The sequence below is a fragment of the Phoenix dactylifera genome, chromosome 5, assembly GCF_009389715.1.
Source record: "Phoenix dactylifera cultivar Barhee BC4 chromosome 5, palm_55x_up_171113_PBpolish2nd_filt_p, whole genome shotgun sequence".
Classification (NCBI taxonomy): Eukaryota; Viridiplantae; Streptophyta; class Magnoliopsida; order Arecales; family Arecaceae; genus Phoenix; species Phoenix dactylifera.
In genome coordinates, this window is record NC_052396.1 from 9,438,121 (window position 1) to 9,455,690 (window position 17,570).

The window sequence follows — 17,570 nt, forward strand, 5'->3', positions numbered from 1 at the left end:
CATGGCGGCAGTGAGAGGAGGCCCAGCCGCAGCCACTTTATTTATTTATTTATTATTTTATTATAATATATCTTAAATATTTATTTATCTATTTATTTGTTCATCACATATATATATATGTATTTATTTATTTATGAATTTATTTATTTATTTATTTTTCTTTTCTTTCTTTTTTTCTTTTTTATTTTCTTCTTTATCTTTCCTTTTCTTCTTTTTTTTTTCTTCTTTTTTTCTTTCTTTTCTTCTATTTTCCCTTCCCGTGAGGCCGGTGGTGCCAGAAGTGGGTCGGGCCGTGGCTGCCGCGGGAGGGGGTCCAGCCACAGCAGCTTATTTATTTATTTTATTTTATTAAAATATATTTATTTATTATCTTATTTATTTATTTATTTATTCTTTCGTTCATACATATATATATATGCATTTATTTATTTTTTCTTTTTCTTTTCTTTTCTTTTCTTTTTTCTTTTTCTTTTCTTTTTCTTTTCTTTTTTCTTCTCTTCTTCCCGATGCCCCTTCTTCTTTCTTCTTTCTTCTCCTCCCTCCTTTCTTCTCCTCCCGCAAGGCCGGCGGTGGCTCGGCGACATGGCCGGTGGAGTGCGGCCCAGACCCTTTCTCCTTCGGATCCTCTCGCGGGTGGCGATGGTGGAGAAGAAGCACAGATGGAGGTTGAGGGCGAGGGAGGTGGTGGCGGAGACAGCGGCGGAGAGGGAGTTGCATTTGGCCTGGAGGTCGGAGATCTGGTAGGCGGCGGCCGAGTGGGCAGAGGTTGCAGAGAGGAGGGCAAAGGCGAGGGAAGCGAGGAGGAAGAGGAGGTCGGAAGTGAGGAGGTGCAGGAGGAGGAGGGTGGCGGCGGCGAGGAGGAAGATTAGGAGTGAGGCGGCGAACTAGAGGGCGCCGACGTGGTGGATGGGGGAGCGGCCGTTGGCCGTGGCGGTGGATAGGAAGGCATAATGGGGGAAGAAGAAGGTGAGTTTCGGTGGGGAGAGCAACTGGCTACTTTTGAGGAGGGGTATTTTCGTCTCATAAAAATACTCTAAAGGACCGGAAATTAAACTTACTAAAATTATTGGACTAGTTCTTATAAGACTGGTCAACAGGGATTTATTGTTATTCTGGAGTCTTTTGAAGGATGGGGAATTAATTTCCCCTTTTTTATAACAATGGTGTCACTTGAACCACTCCACTATTTGCCAAATATTATTCCATGATTTGAAAATATTTCTATTAAATAGAAAATAGAAATGAATGTATGTTCTTCCTCTTTTTTTCTTTTTTCCAATCAGCAAAACAAAAAATTCCATTGGCAACGCCAGATAATGCCATGATAACCATCCTTACAAAAGAAAAGTTTGATACTTTTAAGATGGATATAATGTAAGCATGGATGCCATTACAACATGGAACTATTATGATGCAACCGACGTGCCACAAAACCACGCCATTATAACTGCTCCATACTGGCTGTTATTTATTTCTAAGTCTCAGTGCTCATCATTCCTTGATCACATGGCGATGGACAAGGAAAACAGAGACGTCGGGAGTTGGTCAATCGCCGGTGGCAACTGGAAAGTGGCAAAAGATCATCCCTTCCTTTTGTGGAGGAGGATTCCTAGAAGTGAGAAGCAGGCAATCATGGCATCAATTTAAAGGTGACCCCATTAAGGTCAGGAGGAAAAAGGTTTCACTCCTTCCCTCCCCAGTGTAAAGGTATTGCACTGGTTGGATTAGGCAGCTAACTGTTCCATGGTATGATGGCTTTGTTGCATAAGTTATGAAGCTGGTACTGAGCAACCATGTTATCATAATTACAAGTGGCATTGAGCTAAGGGAATATATAATGTAAGGATAATAGCTGGTGGTGAAGGTAGGATCTGTCAGCTTTGCATTTTGGTCAGGAGGATGTGCAGGCTTTAGCTTTGTTTCTTTCCATATGGCCAAACTCCCCAGATGTCAATTTCTGCCAGTCCACACATTTCAATTGTGGCTCTTGAATGGCACCTCACCCTCATTACCCAACCCTGACTTTGGTATACCGGCCCACATTAATTTTTGAGAATAATTTATAAGCTCTTATTTTTATGTTAGAATATATATCTTGATCATTGCCCATGTTTGGTCATATAGATCAGTGTCATCAGTTCTCTATCCTTAGAACTAAGATTGTAAGAACTAAGTGCTGAGCACGTATGCATACATGAATGTTAGAAAAGAAAAAAAAAAAAAAGGAGGATGGTCATGATGATGCAAGGACTGTGCAGGCATATATTTAGTCTTATACCACTAGGACTAAATAAGATACCAAAAGAATCGGAATAATATTGTTCGACTAGCTATTTTGGGTGAGGTCCTAAATTATTACAAATAGTATCAAAGAGAATGTGATCCATAACCTATGTAGAATAGAGGATACTGTAGCATGGATCCATTGAGGGTAACTATAAGTCCATCATGGTGCTTGTGATTAGATATGGTTTGAACTCTTTGTCTGACAAGGACGTCATGATTTAAATTGGAAAAGCATGTAAGGATTCATGCGGGCGTGTGTTTAGTCTCGTATCGGTTATTCGTTGGGTAAATTTTGGGTACTTACACAAGATCAAAAAAACTCAAATAATACTTTATAATTAGCCATTTTGGATGAGGTCCTAAGTTGTTTCACATGATATATTCTTTTTTACTCCTTATTGTTTTTTTTAAAGTCCGGTATATGATAAATAAACTAGGCTTAATAAGCACTAGGCTTAACAATAAGAAAAGGGAAGAGCCGAGACAGAAGTAGGCTTGATAAGAAAAAGAAGATTCTGCCAAAAATAAGGAAAAGAGGGAAAAAATTGCAAGATCCAAGTGGTTTCCAGCCATGAGGTGGAAAAATGCAAATTAACCTTGTCTTTGCTTAGCTTATTAACGCCAAGGATATAACTTAGTTTCAACGGTCATTGGATTAAAGATATATGAATCATAGCCATTCTTTTTTTTTTTTTTTTTGGTGAAACATGAATCAATGCCTTGGCTATCATCCATACATCAAGGACATAGATGGTTGGGGTCATCTTTCTTCCCCTTATGCACAAACAAGTTGGTGGGTCCTGCCCACCCGATGGCTTGATGCATTAGACTACACAACAAACCCAAGTTCTTTTGTCTGGCTCTCTTGTAAAGGAGAACAATTAATGGAAAGAAAAAGGCCAAGCAATCATAATGATGGGCATTATATTGACATGTTGCCTAACTCTTCGCTGTGAGAATTTATGTACAGTACTAAACCAACTATAAGGAACAATAAAGAATACAGATGCTGTGGGGTAGTTGTTTTCTAAAATCCATTTGATTTCTTGTGTATGATCAAATCATACCTTATATTCCTTATAGGTAATTAATTAAAAGGTGTCATTACATAATATAATTAAGTGCGAAGATTTATAAATTTAATCTATTATCTTTTTTTTGGTAAATAAATTTATTGTATTATCTTTACTTTAAAGATAAAATATAATTAAGAGTATGGAAGGCTACCAAAGTTTTCTAAGATGTTATTTTGCCATTACATGGCTATAACAAAATATATTTTTCTTTTGCATATGGAAAAGGATACAACATATACAATGTTAAAGATTATAGTTTTATTGTTGAAGCGAATAACTCAAACTTATGAGATGCTTTCGTCTCTCATGCACAGATTTTATTTTACAATGACACAGAGAGTTGGTACCAAGCCTAGGCAATTTAATTGTTCATCATTATATTGTGAGAGAAAGGGAGAGAGACTTGTCTGTGTCATACTAATCTGTATCTAAATTCTTGGGATTTAACATTCTATACTAAAATCCAGAACTTTTTTGAGTTTTAAGTAGAAAAGATGTGATTATTGAGGCAAGGTCCAGCTCACTTTACTTATCGACTATCTTATTTAGAAAAGGTTCTTTTGCAAAGTGGCAACGTATTCCTCATATACAATTGATCTGCAAGTTCAATCCAAGCTAAGATATTATTAATTCTTTACATAAAATCTAGATATACTTGAAAAGACCAAGAAATTTCTTAAAGGAAGGAAGCAAAAGATTTAAAAATGTTCTTTCACATTATTAGAAATAAATAAGGAAAAAGAAATTATATTGTCTTGTAAGGATATGCGTACAATTTTACTTTTTTTTTTCTTTCTCTAGTCTTGATACTTTTTTTTTCTTTTTCTCAAAACCTAATTCCACCTATTGAGATTGCAAGATTCTTCAAACAATCATCTAGAGAAAGAGAACAATCTCATTCGGAGCAATGCATCGCTTTGTGACCAGGCTCTTAGTGTAGGCTGTTAGTGAAAGGAGGGATAAAAAAGTATATCCATCAGCTGTATAACTTTGTGAAAAAATTTATAAGATGCTTTTATCTTTCCCTTTTAAAGGTGATTGAGCCCATCATTTGGCATGGAGCGGAAGCAAAAAGATCATTAAGAAAAAAAGAAGAAAAAGAAAAAGGCAATGCTTTAATTTAGAAGCCCAAGAAAAGGGCACAAAACAGTGAAATGGATATGCTTTCATTAAAGAAGGGAGTATCTATGAAGCATCTTACAAGGGAGCATTATTAGCGAGCACAACAAAAGGATCAAGGGCCATAAATTTTTTCGTTGCAATCATATTTGTCTTATGTGAAGATTTAGATTTAAATTTAATACACAATGTTCAACACTAATATTTCAGTCAGGTCAAGTAATAAGAACAATGAAAAATATATGCTTGATTAGCTTCACTTTCTAATCCTAATCTTAGAACTTGCATTCTATATTCATTGGTTCGACACGTAAGAACAATTTAATCAGGGTTAATGATTTAAATTGAGGAGATACTATGATTTCTTTCATGGCACTTGATACTGAGTTTCTTTTGGTAATTGATACTAGGATTTTTTTTTGCTGTACATAAAATACATTACACCATTTTCTCTCTTTTAAGAGTTAATAAATGATTTAACATTGTTTAATCTTCTCTCTATGCAAGGATAAAAAAATAATTTCATGGACTGAAAAAAACTTAAAAATAATCTTCCCTCTATTCTAAAACTGGTGATTCTCCACCCTGACGCATGTCCACCTTCCAAGGGCCCCACCCTTCCCTTTCACTTAAAATACTCTCCATCTCCACCCATTCAGCTTCCTGCCGGCCCCACGCCACTAGACCAAACCAGCTTTACTCTTGTTCTTTTATATGACCACTATCTCACTTCCCACTCAACCACTAGTACAGTACTTCACCAATGACCATTATTTACACATTTTGTTATGGGTTGCTAAATGAATTTATTTGCACTAAGCTGTGTTATTTTAATATCAAAGGTTTTTCTCCTTGATATAACATAAAAAAAACAATTTTCAACATTTTACTATTTTGATAGTAACGGTCCAATACATTTTATATATTTTTTCTATCATATAATATTTTTATAGGCTGTTTACAAGAAGTCTATTTTATACTCATGCTGCAATTGAATTGTAATGTAGGAGATCCGTATAATTCAATATATTTATATTTTTAAATATTTTATACTTTTATAGAATTTCAATTTTAACTTGGTTCAACTGATGGACTAGGTATGAGACCAAACCACTTAACAAAGTTATGGTTCAAATTTAATAATTATACTATTGCTGTCATATGCAGACCGAGGTAGAAATGCAGCTCAGACGACTCTAAGGTCGGCTGGAGACGGGCTGAGCAGGCTGGTTAAGGCGTTGGGCGCTGAACTCCTCCGCTAGGTGACCTGTAAGAAGCCCACTTGCCGAAAAATTTCTGGTAAGGAACCCTTTAATGCCTAAGTGAGAGCAACGAGACAACAACATAAAAGGAGAGATTTCAGGAGAGTGAGGGCTCTATGAGGAGGGTAGTGTATTGTATGTATATTGTATACATGAGGTCCTCCAGATTGCTCCCCTTATATAGGAAAACCAGTTTGTCGTTTCCTGGATCGACAGACAGTGGCTGGTGGTACGATCGTGGGGTGGGTGCCGGTCTACGTAGGTGACAGAGTATGCTAGTGAAGCACAGCATATGATGCCGTCGCGACTACGAACTGCCAGGACTGTTAGTTGCTGGGGTTGTCAGTCCTTGTCGACGCTTGCCGATTGTTCTCCATAGCTGGAGACTCTTTAGTTGGAGCCGAAGTCGTTCGCCTCGATTTACGTCCGAGGACGAGGAGGTCAGTTAAGCCCGAGGTCAGGGTGTGCAGTATTTTCCCCGTCATATACTTTGCGATGCTAAGAAAAATAATTGTTGCAATAATTAACTATAGATCCTTTTCTCAATGAAAACTTTTATACAACTTCATGAAGGTAAATGGACTTTTGAGATGGCTTTTTTTAGACAAAAACAATTATAAAAGATCAGCTACATATCTATTTTCATCAAATATTTTTCTATGGTTCTATAATGGTAAGGCAAACATTACTCAAATGTGTCATATTAGTGCTTAATTTACTTTGAGATTATTCTCTATCAAGAAAAATTATTTATTCATCTCTTTGCATTATTAAACTAAATCAATAATAAGATAAATTAAATTGTTAGTAGAATAAATTAAACTCTTTATTATGCATCCTTTCAATTCTTCATTTTAGTAGTTGATCTATCATAGTTGTTTTTGTTTTTCTCTAAAAGTCATCTTGTAAATTCAATTATTATCACAGACCTGTATAAACTTTTTAAAATAGAAAAGGACATGTCCTATGTTATCCTATTATTATACTCATTAAACCCAAACCATTGATTTGGTCAAGAGGTCAGGTCACTGTGCCACTACTGCAACCATGAGGTCAATCAGTCGAAACATGTTATTAATATTAATTAAAAGTATAACAATAAAAACAATACAAAAAGATATGCATGAATTCTGATAGGTTTTGATTTTTAATACAACTAAATCATTCATAAACTCTGTTTTTTCGACTTCTTCTACCACTCCGAAATCCGATAACTGCTTGTTGATCGAGTCAATCGGGGATGATTTTGAGCCTCACTTGTCGGCGAAATCTCAGATTATGGCCTTCCTTAAGAAATTAATGCAATTTCTTCCCTTACCGAGACCAATCCACTGGCTATGGCTTGTTGACTGGCTCTTGCTCGCTCACTTATATGGATATACAATCTATACTACTCCTTAGTTGCAGCATACATAAATATAACCATAAATCATCTAGTTTTTTTAAAAAAATATATAAGAGAATTATATACTAAAGAAAATATATAATATTTATTGATATTATATATTTTCCCCCCATGTGAGCTGGTCTGGATGTGTGAGTTTGGAGCACATCCTACAGAGCCAGTGTTAGAGTGGGTGACCCGAGAGGAAAAAAGCAGGAGAGGTCTTCACCCGAGGGTAGTACTATTTTTGTGGAAGATGGCTCAGGAGCGACTGCCAACGAGGTTGGTGCTGAGCAGGAGAGGTCTGGACATTCAACCACAATGCTCGGACTACTAGGTAGAGGAGATGGTGGACCATGCCCTGTTCCAGTCTAAGCAGGCTAGGAGAGTCTGAAGGCTTGCAGAGCTCCCGCCGAACTCCTAGGGCTAGCTGGGCTCCTTTTTGCAAGCAGTTCGTTGATGGGCCGACGCCTCCCGACTTAGTTATCCTTGAGGGCGATTCGACCACTGTGGCTAGCTAGATTTAGGGTGGCTCCAACTATGTTAGTGGAGGCCACTCTCTTCTTTGAGATATTTGGACTATGATGAGTGATGGAGTAGCCTTCCAGGCCAAGCATGTATTCAAAGAGGCAAACGGAGCGCGGATTGGATGGCTTCATACGTAGCCAGTCACTCTGAAGGCATCCTGTGGGTCGAAGTTGGGGAGTTGCCTGGAGCGCTCCGGAATTTTTTATTTTCTGACTTTATTTGATGTATTCGTACTAGAAATGTTTGAATTATCCGTTTCAGCAAGAAAAATAAAAAAAATTGATTTTATAAAAATAGTTAATTATAAAAATTTCATAACTTGCCTAAAATAACTAAATTATAATATAATATAATATAATATAATTATTTGACTTTTATAAAACTATATATTTAACTACTGTTTTGGTGATTGAGTTTGTTGAGCTATACTTGCACCGGCAGTCAAGGGCATTTTTCCATATCTTACCCATCTTCTTCCATATTTTTCCCATATTTTTTCATCCAACAAACCTAGGGGCCTCATGGTACCTTGTTCCGTGATATGTCCCATCCTGCCTGGCCGTGCTTGTGCCATTTCTATTTTATGAGAGAGATAATATAAACTCCTCCCTTGTCTTCCAAGGTCGCCACTTTAAATAAATCATGTTTCTTTCTCCAACTGCAAAATATTACTATAAGTGATTATTTTATCCCATGTGAGGGTAGAGATATCCTGTCTTCAAATGGAAATTAAGGGTTGGTATGATTTAGTGGGTGGGGTAATCAAGTGTCAAAAAATCTATGAAAGCCCTGACAAAAATTTCAAAAAATCACACAAAAAAATTATAAATTTAAAATATATGAAAATATAATAAAAATAATGTATACTTATCCATATAAAAATAAGCCCAAAATAAATAATAATAAAGCATAAAATTTTATATGATATATTTTAATTCCTGCTTAACTTTACTTGAGATGTCTGCTGGGTAAATAAGTTTGGATGCACATCCCTTCTTTTTTTCTTTCTTTTTTTTTTTTTTTGCTAAAGTGATCTATACAACAAGGGATGCACATCCCTTTGCTATTAGATAAACCTAATGGATCTCTTATCCTAATAGTTAGATCAAGATTAAAAAGATTAGAAATTTAAAAAAATATTTATATTTTTCAAATTTTGAAATATCAATCCTTATTTGCGCTTTATTCAGATTAAAAAAAAATTGTTTGTCGATGCAAGTATACCTTATCTAGATTCATTTTGATTCTTACAGAATAAACGAATTATAGCATTATTTATTTGTAATTATATAGATTGTTCAAATCAGCCATGAATAATGCACAATTGAATAGTTCAAAGATGAGTTCAGATTGCATGGATCATATCTTATATAAATTTATTAACTATTGGATCGTGTCTTGTATAAATTTTAAAGAGGCTACCATGCAATCCAATGGTTGATAATGAATTATTTTTTTGTGCCAAAGATACAATGTGAATCAATCGAGGATAGCTGAATAAAAAAAATATTCTTCTTTAAGCAGTTTAGAGTATGGACAACAGTGCTATGATACTACTCCCCATTTCTATATATTTTATTAAGTTTTTTTTATAAATATCTTCTTAAATATTGAATTTTATATGAATCTCCTTCCAAAATTAATATTTATATGTATACTCTCGTAAAACACTTGTTTTGCTATTCAACCATTTTTTTATTTTTATTTTTGCATATATATACCCATGCCATTTATATCCACGCAATCTAATGCTGTTAAAAAATTAACAATTTTAAATTAAAATGACTAAAAAATTTCTAATAGGTAAATATACAAAAAGTAACATTTATCGCGATAGAGAACAAAAAAGTAATTTTAAAATTTTATTTTATTTTTAATTAAAATAAATATGGTGTTTATTAACCGTGTTAGAAGAATCGTTTTATTGGAGATATTTATGTAAAAATAGTATTTTATAAAAATACAGAAATAAATATAAATTTTAAAAAATATTTATATAAATTTAATTTTTTAAAAAATATTTATGCAAAAAAAAATCTATTTTATTTTGTTCCAGTTATATTCCTCACCGTGCTCCTAGGACGCGGCCGGCGAGGTCGTAATCAGGCACCCGGTGTTTGTTTTACCTGCTTGGTTTCGCAGCGTCGGTGGCGCGAAAGCGGCACAGCAACCGCTTTCTGCTCTCTTGTTTTCACGTCACATCTTTTGGGCTCCTCGGAATCCCAACCACCCATGGGTTGGTTAATCAACTTGAATTTTTTTTTTTAACGTCTCTTTCATAATTTATTAAATAATAATAAAATAAAATTAAGTGCACTACATGCACCAAATTAAAACCCTTCGACGTCTTCGACTAGACGTAGATCGGTTCATTTTCGAGAGCAATTGGGCTATGATGATCGATTAAATTCGGAATCGAAATCGTGCAGATGAGGATAGGCCGTTGCTTCTCGACATTCGCAAACTACTACAGAAATATGGTGCCCATCAGGCCACACATATCTACAGAAAAGCGAATGATGTAGCTGATTGAATTGCATCCTACGCGGGCTACCACTTCGAAGGCTTCATATGGATGGAGTGCGATAGGGTGCTAGGTTCCTTATCTGCTTTGTTGTTTTCTAATTTTGTTGGCCATATCAACACTTGCAGGATATAAAATGCTGTTGTACCAAAAAAAATATAATTCTCAGATTAAGACAACTACGCCTGCATCACAGCCATCCATCTTATCTCTAATACATGAGAACAACATGGAGGCTTCCTATTATGGATCAAACGGCAGGCATCATCGTTACTGCTGAGAAGGTTCGTGATAAAAAAAAAAAGAAAATATATTATACTTGGTTAGATTTTTTAAATAAAAGATATTTTTTTAAAAATAAGTTTTTATATTTTATAAAATAATCTATATAGAACATAAAAAATATAATTTCCACTTACTAAAAATTAAAGTAATTTTTTTCTAAAATATTCTTAAACTTTTATAATTTTGTGTTAAAAATATAATAAATATTTTACATATTTTTTTAAAAAATATATATTTAATAAAATATAAGTTATGATAAATATAAAAAATTATTTTTTCAAAATTATATATATCCTATCATCATTTTTTATAAAAAATTATTTTAGTATAAAATGTTTTTTTGACAAACTAAATTAATCGTAAATCGATAGTTGACAATCTTGTCGCGTCAGTACGGGACCATTAATTAGGGCAAAAAAGTTGGCCACCTTCTTAGATAGGGAAAGAAATTGGCATCCACCATCGCACATGCTACATCATTAACCACTGATTTGATATCATAAACAATTTAGCTAGAGAGGTTTAAACAACAAAAAAATAGAATTAAACCCACAAACAAAAGCACCTAAAGCTATCTTTCCATCTCGTCATCCTCCTATTTTTCTATATTTATTTACATTTTTCTCGATTACAGGAAGACAGCAGCTACTAATTAACACTACGAAGCGGTAAGATGCACCGCGGAACATTACATTATGGAGCAGGCGTTGGGGTTCTCGTCGCTGAACATCTGCGGTGCGTGCACCATTTCTATGCGGTAACCGTACGGCCCATAGTAGTCCATCTTATTCATCTCCGCCACCGGCGCCGGCGCCGCCGGTGGCGGTGCAGCCTTCTCACCGTCGTCTTTCTTATCCCCGTCCTTCTTCTCCTCGCCTCCACCGCCGCCCTTCTCCTTCTTCTCGCCTCCACCGCCGCCCTTCTCCTTCTTCTCGCCTCCGCCGCCCTTCTCCTTCTTCTCCCCGCCGCCGCCGTCGTCCTTCTTTGGCTGGATGATCTCCACGCACCTCTTGAGCTTCTCTTTGAGGATCGCCGGGAGGCTCTTCACGTCCATCGTGCCCTTGACGGTCACCAGATCCTTCAGCGCGTCGATGCTAACGTGCTCCACCCCTGGGCATGAATGTAATAACGAGAAACCATTAGTCCCATACTCCCATATCCGTATTTGAACTTCTAAGCCGTAGCTCGTTTTCCAGGTGTAAGACTGTAAGCTCTCAGACGACACTCCGCTATCAGATGAGGAATTGTACCCTTCTGACGGTCAAAAAGCACTAACTGCCAAATATATTACTGTAAATACCATTTTATTTATTCTCCATTCCTTGAAGGCAAAAACAGGGGATTTAATTCAATATCCAAAAAATAAATGCAATCAATTACCTTTAATTTTGAGAATAGTTTTCCGGATTCTCTGAATGCAGCCTTCGCAGTGTAGACGAATCTTCAGCACCACGGTGGAGGCCGCAGGCTATTAATTTCCAAAAATAGAAATCGGTGATCAGACAAAAGGTGTTAGATGTTACCATGCGGTGAATAATGATAATAGCAATAATTGATTAAATAACCTACCGCTTTGGGTTTGCCGTCGTCGGGCTTCTTGGCGTCGCCGCCGGCAGGCTTCTTGGCGTCGCCGCCGGCGTCCTTCTTGGCGGGGTTGGCCGGGGAGATGATGTCGACCTTCTTGCGGGTTTTGGCCTCCACCCGCTCTTTGAGCTTCCAGGGATCCGCTTTTCCCAAAACCGTCAACTTGTTGTTCGGGATGTCCGCCTTCACGCCTTCCACTCCTGTCCCCAAATCCCCAGATTCCCAAAATATAAGTCGCTGGTGAGGGAATTATTCCGTATACTCGGCAAAGAGAGCAGTTTTGGGGGAAAAAAAAAAGATAAAACTCTTGCTAACGTGCGCCGGCAGCAAGGGATAAGGAGATTCAGGTGGTTTCCTTTATGTCTTTTTAATTAGCCCAGGGAAATCTTACTCACAGAGAGAGAGAGAGAGAGAGAGAGAGAGAGAGAGAGAGATCTGACCTTCTAATCCTTTGACCGAGCGCTTGATCTTCTTGGCGCAGCCTTCGCAATGCATATCGACCTTCAACACCACGGCGGCCGGACCCTCCTCTTTCTTTCCTCCTCCATCACCGCCGCCGGCGCCGCCTCCTTCCTTCTTATTCTCCCCTCCTCCTCCCTTCTTTTCCCCATCTCCCTTTTTCGGCTTCTCGTCTCCTTTCTCTTCCTTCTGAAACCAAGAACAACATCAAAAGAAAAAAATGTCAACAAAACAAAAACAAAGCCTTTCGCCATTGCTGTAAAAAGATACCGAGCTAACCAAGAGAAGCCACCCTCACCTCACCCATACCTCAGGCTCTCCGTCTCTGTGTGGAGATTTGAGGAGAAGAATTACCCAAGGGGTGAGATATAAATAGCGGAGGGAGGATGAGACAGGTTGAGAGTCGGATTCGGATCCTGAAGGCTTTGTTGCGGTACATCCATTCAACGCACATGCATGCATCCATGGGCATCCATGCATGCATGTGCGACGTGGGGCCCGCGGGCAAGGCAAGGGTCCAAAACACGTGGCGGCATCATTAGGATTTAGGAATCGAAGCCGGCCCCCACGCGATCGGAGGAAGTCCTTGGAAAGATTCTCAAGAAGGGATGGGAGGGGTATTTTGGTAAAAAGGGTGTCGGAGGGTGGTTTGGTGGGCATAGCGTGAGTGCCACGTGAAAGAAACTTCCTGCCGCCTTCCCGGCTCCGAGGGAAAGGAAGCAGTTGGTGACCAGGGTTAAAGATTCCTTCATCATCATCATTCCTTTGTCATTATGCCAGGCTTGGACCAAATTGCAAGAAGAATGATCCAAACTTGGGCCCAATGTGACCTAAACCTAATAGTTAGAAATAGTCTTCTAAATAAGTTGAGCTTGGACTGAAACAAGGCCAAGAGATAAGTTTTAGCTTATGTTTCCAACCTAGTCCGTTGTTAAATGTCTTTTCTTTGATGATTTTTTTTTTTAAAAAATGATAGGCCATGTTTAATAAAGAAGTTGGACCATGTTTTTGAAGTGCAAGCTCGGATCCACCCATGAATGATAGGCCAAATTCATGATTAATTAAGTAGAGCCAAGAGTTATAGTTTACTAAAGCACTTTTGTTTGAGGGGAGAAGGTTGTATCTTTTCACGCGAAAGAAGAATTCTTCTTCTTTTACATGATTTCACCATTAGATCGTGGCGTAATATCTTTCCATGCAAGAAGATGAATGAAGGAGCTTATATTCTTTGATATTTGTGCACGGTGCGATCCAACAACCAATGTCATGGAAAAAAAAAAGAGTCTATCAGTCTTTTGCATAAAAGATACAACCCGAACTTCTATTTGAGTACTTCAGCTTCCGTCTGCTAGCTGGCCGTTAGGCTAGTATTACGGAGGTAGACACAACAATGCAACCACATTTCCAAATTGGCATGCAGTGTCTAACTTAGTGGAAGCCATAGTCATAACTGATCATTGCACGTATAGGTCCAACTCATTTGGTTTTGAAGTTGCATAGAAGAACCCAAGATAAGATATCTGATGCAAACCGTGGAATCCAAAGTATTTGTTTTGAGAAGGATCGATGAGTCATTATCTTTTAAGGGAAAAGCTCATAAGTTGAATTTGATGCTATTAGCAAAGATGGGGTTAGGTGACAGATTTATGCCACAACATTGTAAGTGATTTCTTAAATTTTATTAGAAGCTGAGGATGATGTACCATATGCTACATCTCTGTGCAAGGACATGCATGCATCACAAGGAGAAGAATGAAGAAAATATAGTTGGACCATGCTATATATATACTTTTACGTTGCATTTAATGCAATTGCACCTGTCCTATGACATACCATTTTTTTGAGATGCGATAAGGCCTATAAGCATTTCCATTAGGCAATTAACAACCATATTATACATTTTTGTCTAATTATATTCTTTTAGATACATGACCAATAACATATTTTTGTCCCGTCAATTCATGATGATTTATGATGCTTAATTTCTAGCCCATTATTTGCTAGCCTCTTTATTGTTTTATTAAAGCTTTTTGATTTGTAAATGAATAAAATGGAAGTATATATTGTTTCTTCAAGTGTTTCATATGTTCAATAATAAGAAAAATTTATCATCATGGTTACTTGTTTCTATTTAAGGAGTTACAGCTAGTATTTAGTTGTTGGCTATTACTATTGTCATGTCCCAAACCCAAGATCCGGGTCGGCTACATGATACGGCCGTATACTTTCTAAGGCAATGCCATAGAAAATATGCAAGGCCTAATAATATATTACAACCACAATATTATTGATCAATAATAATCTTAATTAATAATAATTAACAAAACTGGTATAATTACAAAATTTAATCATCCAACCAGAATCAGTGATGGTCTATCTACTCATTCTTTCACTTATGATTTCAACTATAACCAAGTACCAAGCAACCTGTAACTCTGAAAGAAAAAGAAAAGAGACGGTGTGAGCTTTTACAGCATAAAAAAATCTTCACACATCCAAACCAATACAATAATAATATAAGTTTTAATAATCGTAAGAAATCATTGCACACATCATAAAATCATAAACTGATTATCAATAATGCTCGAATAATCGGTATAAATATGTACATCAGATATCAATAGAAATTCAACTACTCAAGAGTGATATATCGTCATATGATATCTCATAAATTTTCAATATTATTTTCAATGCTTTTTATTCCACTATTTTTTAATTTGATTCAGATCCAAGATCAATTATCTTTTCGACTTGGGGATAAACACGGTCACATTTTTTGCCCGTGACGAGGCCATCAATAGGTATCATGTTTCTAGCCCATGACGGGGCACCGATAGTATCACATTTTCAGCCTGTGATGGATTGATAGTATCACATTTTCGGCCTTTGACGAGGCCTTCGATAATATCACATTTTCTGCCTATGATAGGGCCAACTAATAATAATGAGATCAATGCAAAATATTTAGTCATTCAATCAAGTTTACACCCACTCACCAATTCTTTTTTTATTTTTGGTTTTAGACTAATCACGACCATATTTTTTGCCTGTAACAGAGCAATCAATATAACATGGTTAGTTCAAAGTACCACATTCATTAGTTTGATTATACAACTATAAGTTATACTCATATATGCATCTATCATACTATCAATCACAAGCATACTTGATCAAAATATGATTTCATACACAAACCATCATAAGCTATTCTTCTTTCTCACTTATTTTGATCATTAGCATATTATATATATATATATATATACACGTGTGTGTGTACGAAAATATCTATAATCATGTAGGTCGGTGTATAAGAATTTTACCTCTTTGCTAATAACTCAGACTAATTAATCACCTGCCCACATCGTAATCTATGGATCAGGGTATGCAGAACCCTGCTCAATGTCTTCTTACCCAGAAGATTGTTCTCATGTAGAACCAAATCAAGATTTAAAATCATCCGAGGTAATAAACAACCCAAAACCCTCTATTGGTCCATTAAAGGGTTCCACCATCATGTGGTAACCTCAAACTACCATTGAATCTTTTTAACCAAGAATTTCTTGAATCAACTAGAGAGAGAAAACACCAAGATAGAGAGAGAGAGAGAGGTTAACCTAAAAATATGGGACCCCCGTACGGTTGCATAAGGCCGATCCAAAACTCTTCCTATGGCCGCATAAGGCCGACCCGAGACCAATACCGACTCGAAGCTCCAGATCACATAATATTGATCGGGACTCCCCTAAGGGTCAACCTGACTTCGCAAAATACCTAGACGCACAACTGGTCCACTAAAACATGCAGAGAGAGAAATAAGTAGAGAAAGAAAGAGTGATAAAGAGAGAGAAATAGAGAGAGAGCAAGAGAGAGACCAGAGAGGAGAAAGAAAATAAGAAAAGAAGAAGAAGAAGAGAGCTGTGAGGCCCTCTCTCCTTGCCTCCCTCTCCTCGAAATGGGGAACGCCCTTGATGGTGCTCGTGGTCGGCGACCCTCAGCGGCCGACAACCCATGGTGGTGCCGGTGGCGTGCCATGTCCGGTGATGACCAACAAAACAAAAGAAAAGAATGTGAAATAGGGGAGACCCTGTTCACGACTATTTCGGCGACTCAGCAGCCAAATTCAAAGTAACAACAGTGTCTGCGGTGGTGCTTGGGGTCATGGGACTTGCGGTCGCCCAACGGGTGGCCGATGGTCAATGGCGACTGATGGCCGACACTATCAAACCCATCAAATAAACACAGGTTCTGCCCTTTTAAACTGTGGAATAGAGGTATTCGATAGTTGAAACCCCGACTGTGGCTATAAACCTCGGCGGGGCACTAGAGAGAGACCCCGACGACAAGCCCCGACGGTAGAACTAACCAAAAATAAGAAGGAACAAGTTCATTTCTAAAAACAGGGGAAACATGGGTAACACCCTTCTCGAGCAAATTTTGGTGATCACCGGTTGAAATCGAAGCTCCAACAACCCCGAAGGAAGATGAGAGACATAGCTCAAGGGGGCAGGGTCCTTAACTGGTTTTCCAACAAGGATTGGCCGCAGTAAGGGTACAAACAACAACCAGCAAATAGAGAGGGAATCAAAAAAATCCAGTGATGGGCTTTGATCGGGAGCCTGGGTTCTCCGGTGGGATCGAAGAGAAGATCAAAGGGGCCTCTAAATAGGCCAGAGGAGGTCGGAATCCGCCTCGGCATTGGATTTGTCCAATGAAGTCGGAAGGAAGGAGACTCCCATCGGAAGTCTACTTCCTTCATCGCACATGCTGAGCATGTGCGTGCACCCTCCCTTTTTTTGGGTCGTATTCAACTAAACCAGTCAAATGGACCAAGCCTAATCTATAAACATCTTACATGAATCAAACCTACATAAATGGTTTGTCCCTCAGCATATGGAGGATTTTTTGCGAGAATTGATTTAGTAAATGCTCTATGAACATCTTCGTTTATTCTTAATCAAACATCCAATTTTGGCATTAGGCTCTACCCCTTTCGATATGCATAAAATTTAATATTGAAGAGTCCAAGTTTATTGGTGTTAGATTAACTATATGTTTGTCTTATC

General features: G+C 37.5%; 1 protein-coding gene across 1 annotated transcript; it reads right to left on the reverse strand.

Moving 5' to 3' along the window:
- Positions 1-10,933: 10,933 nt before the first annotated feature.
- Positions 10,934-12,893, reverse strand: LOC103723114 (heavy metal-associated isoprenylated plant protein 5-like). The gene is made up of 5 exons (XM_008813931.3): positions 12,806-12,893; positions 12,489-12,696; positions 12,034-12,248; positions 11,845-11,932; positions 10,934-11,574 (listed from the first exon to the last, which is right to left on the reverse strand). The coding sequence occupies exons 1-5, from the start codon at positions 12,812-12,814 to the stop codon at positions 11,153-11,155; spliced, it is 942 nt and encodes a 313-aa protein (XP_008812153.2). The 5' UTR covers positions 12,815-12,893; the 3' UTR covers positions 10,934-11,152.
- Positions 12,894-17,570: the final 4,677 nt, after the last annotated feature.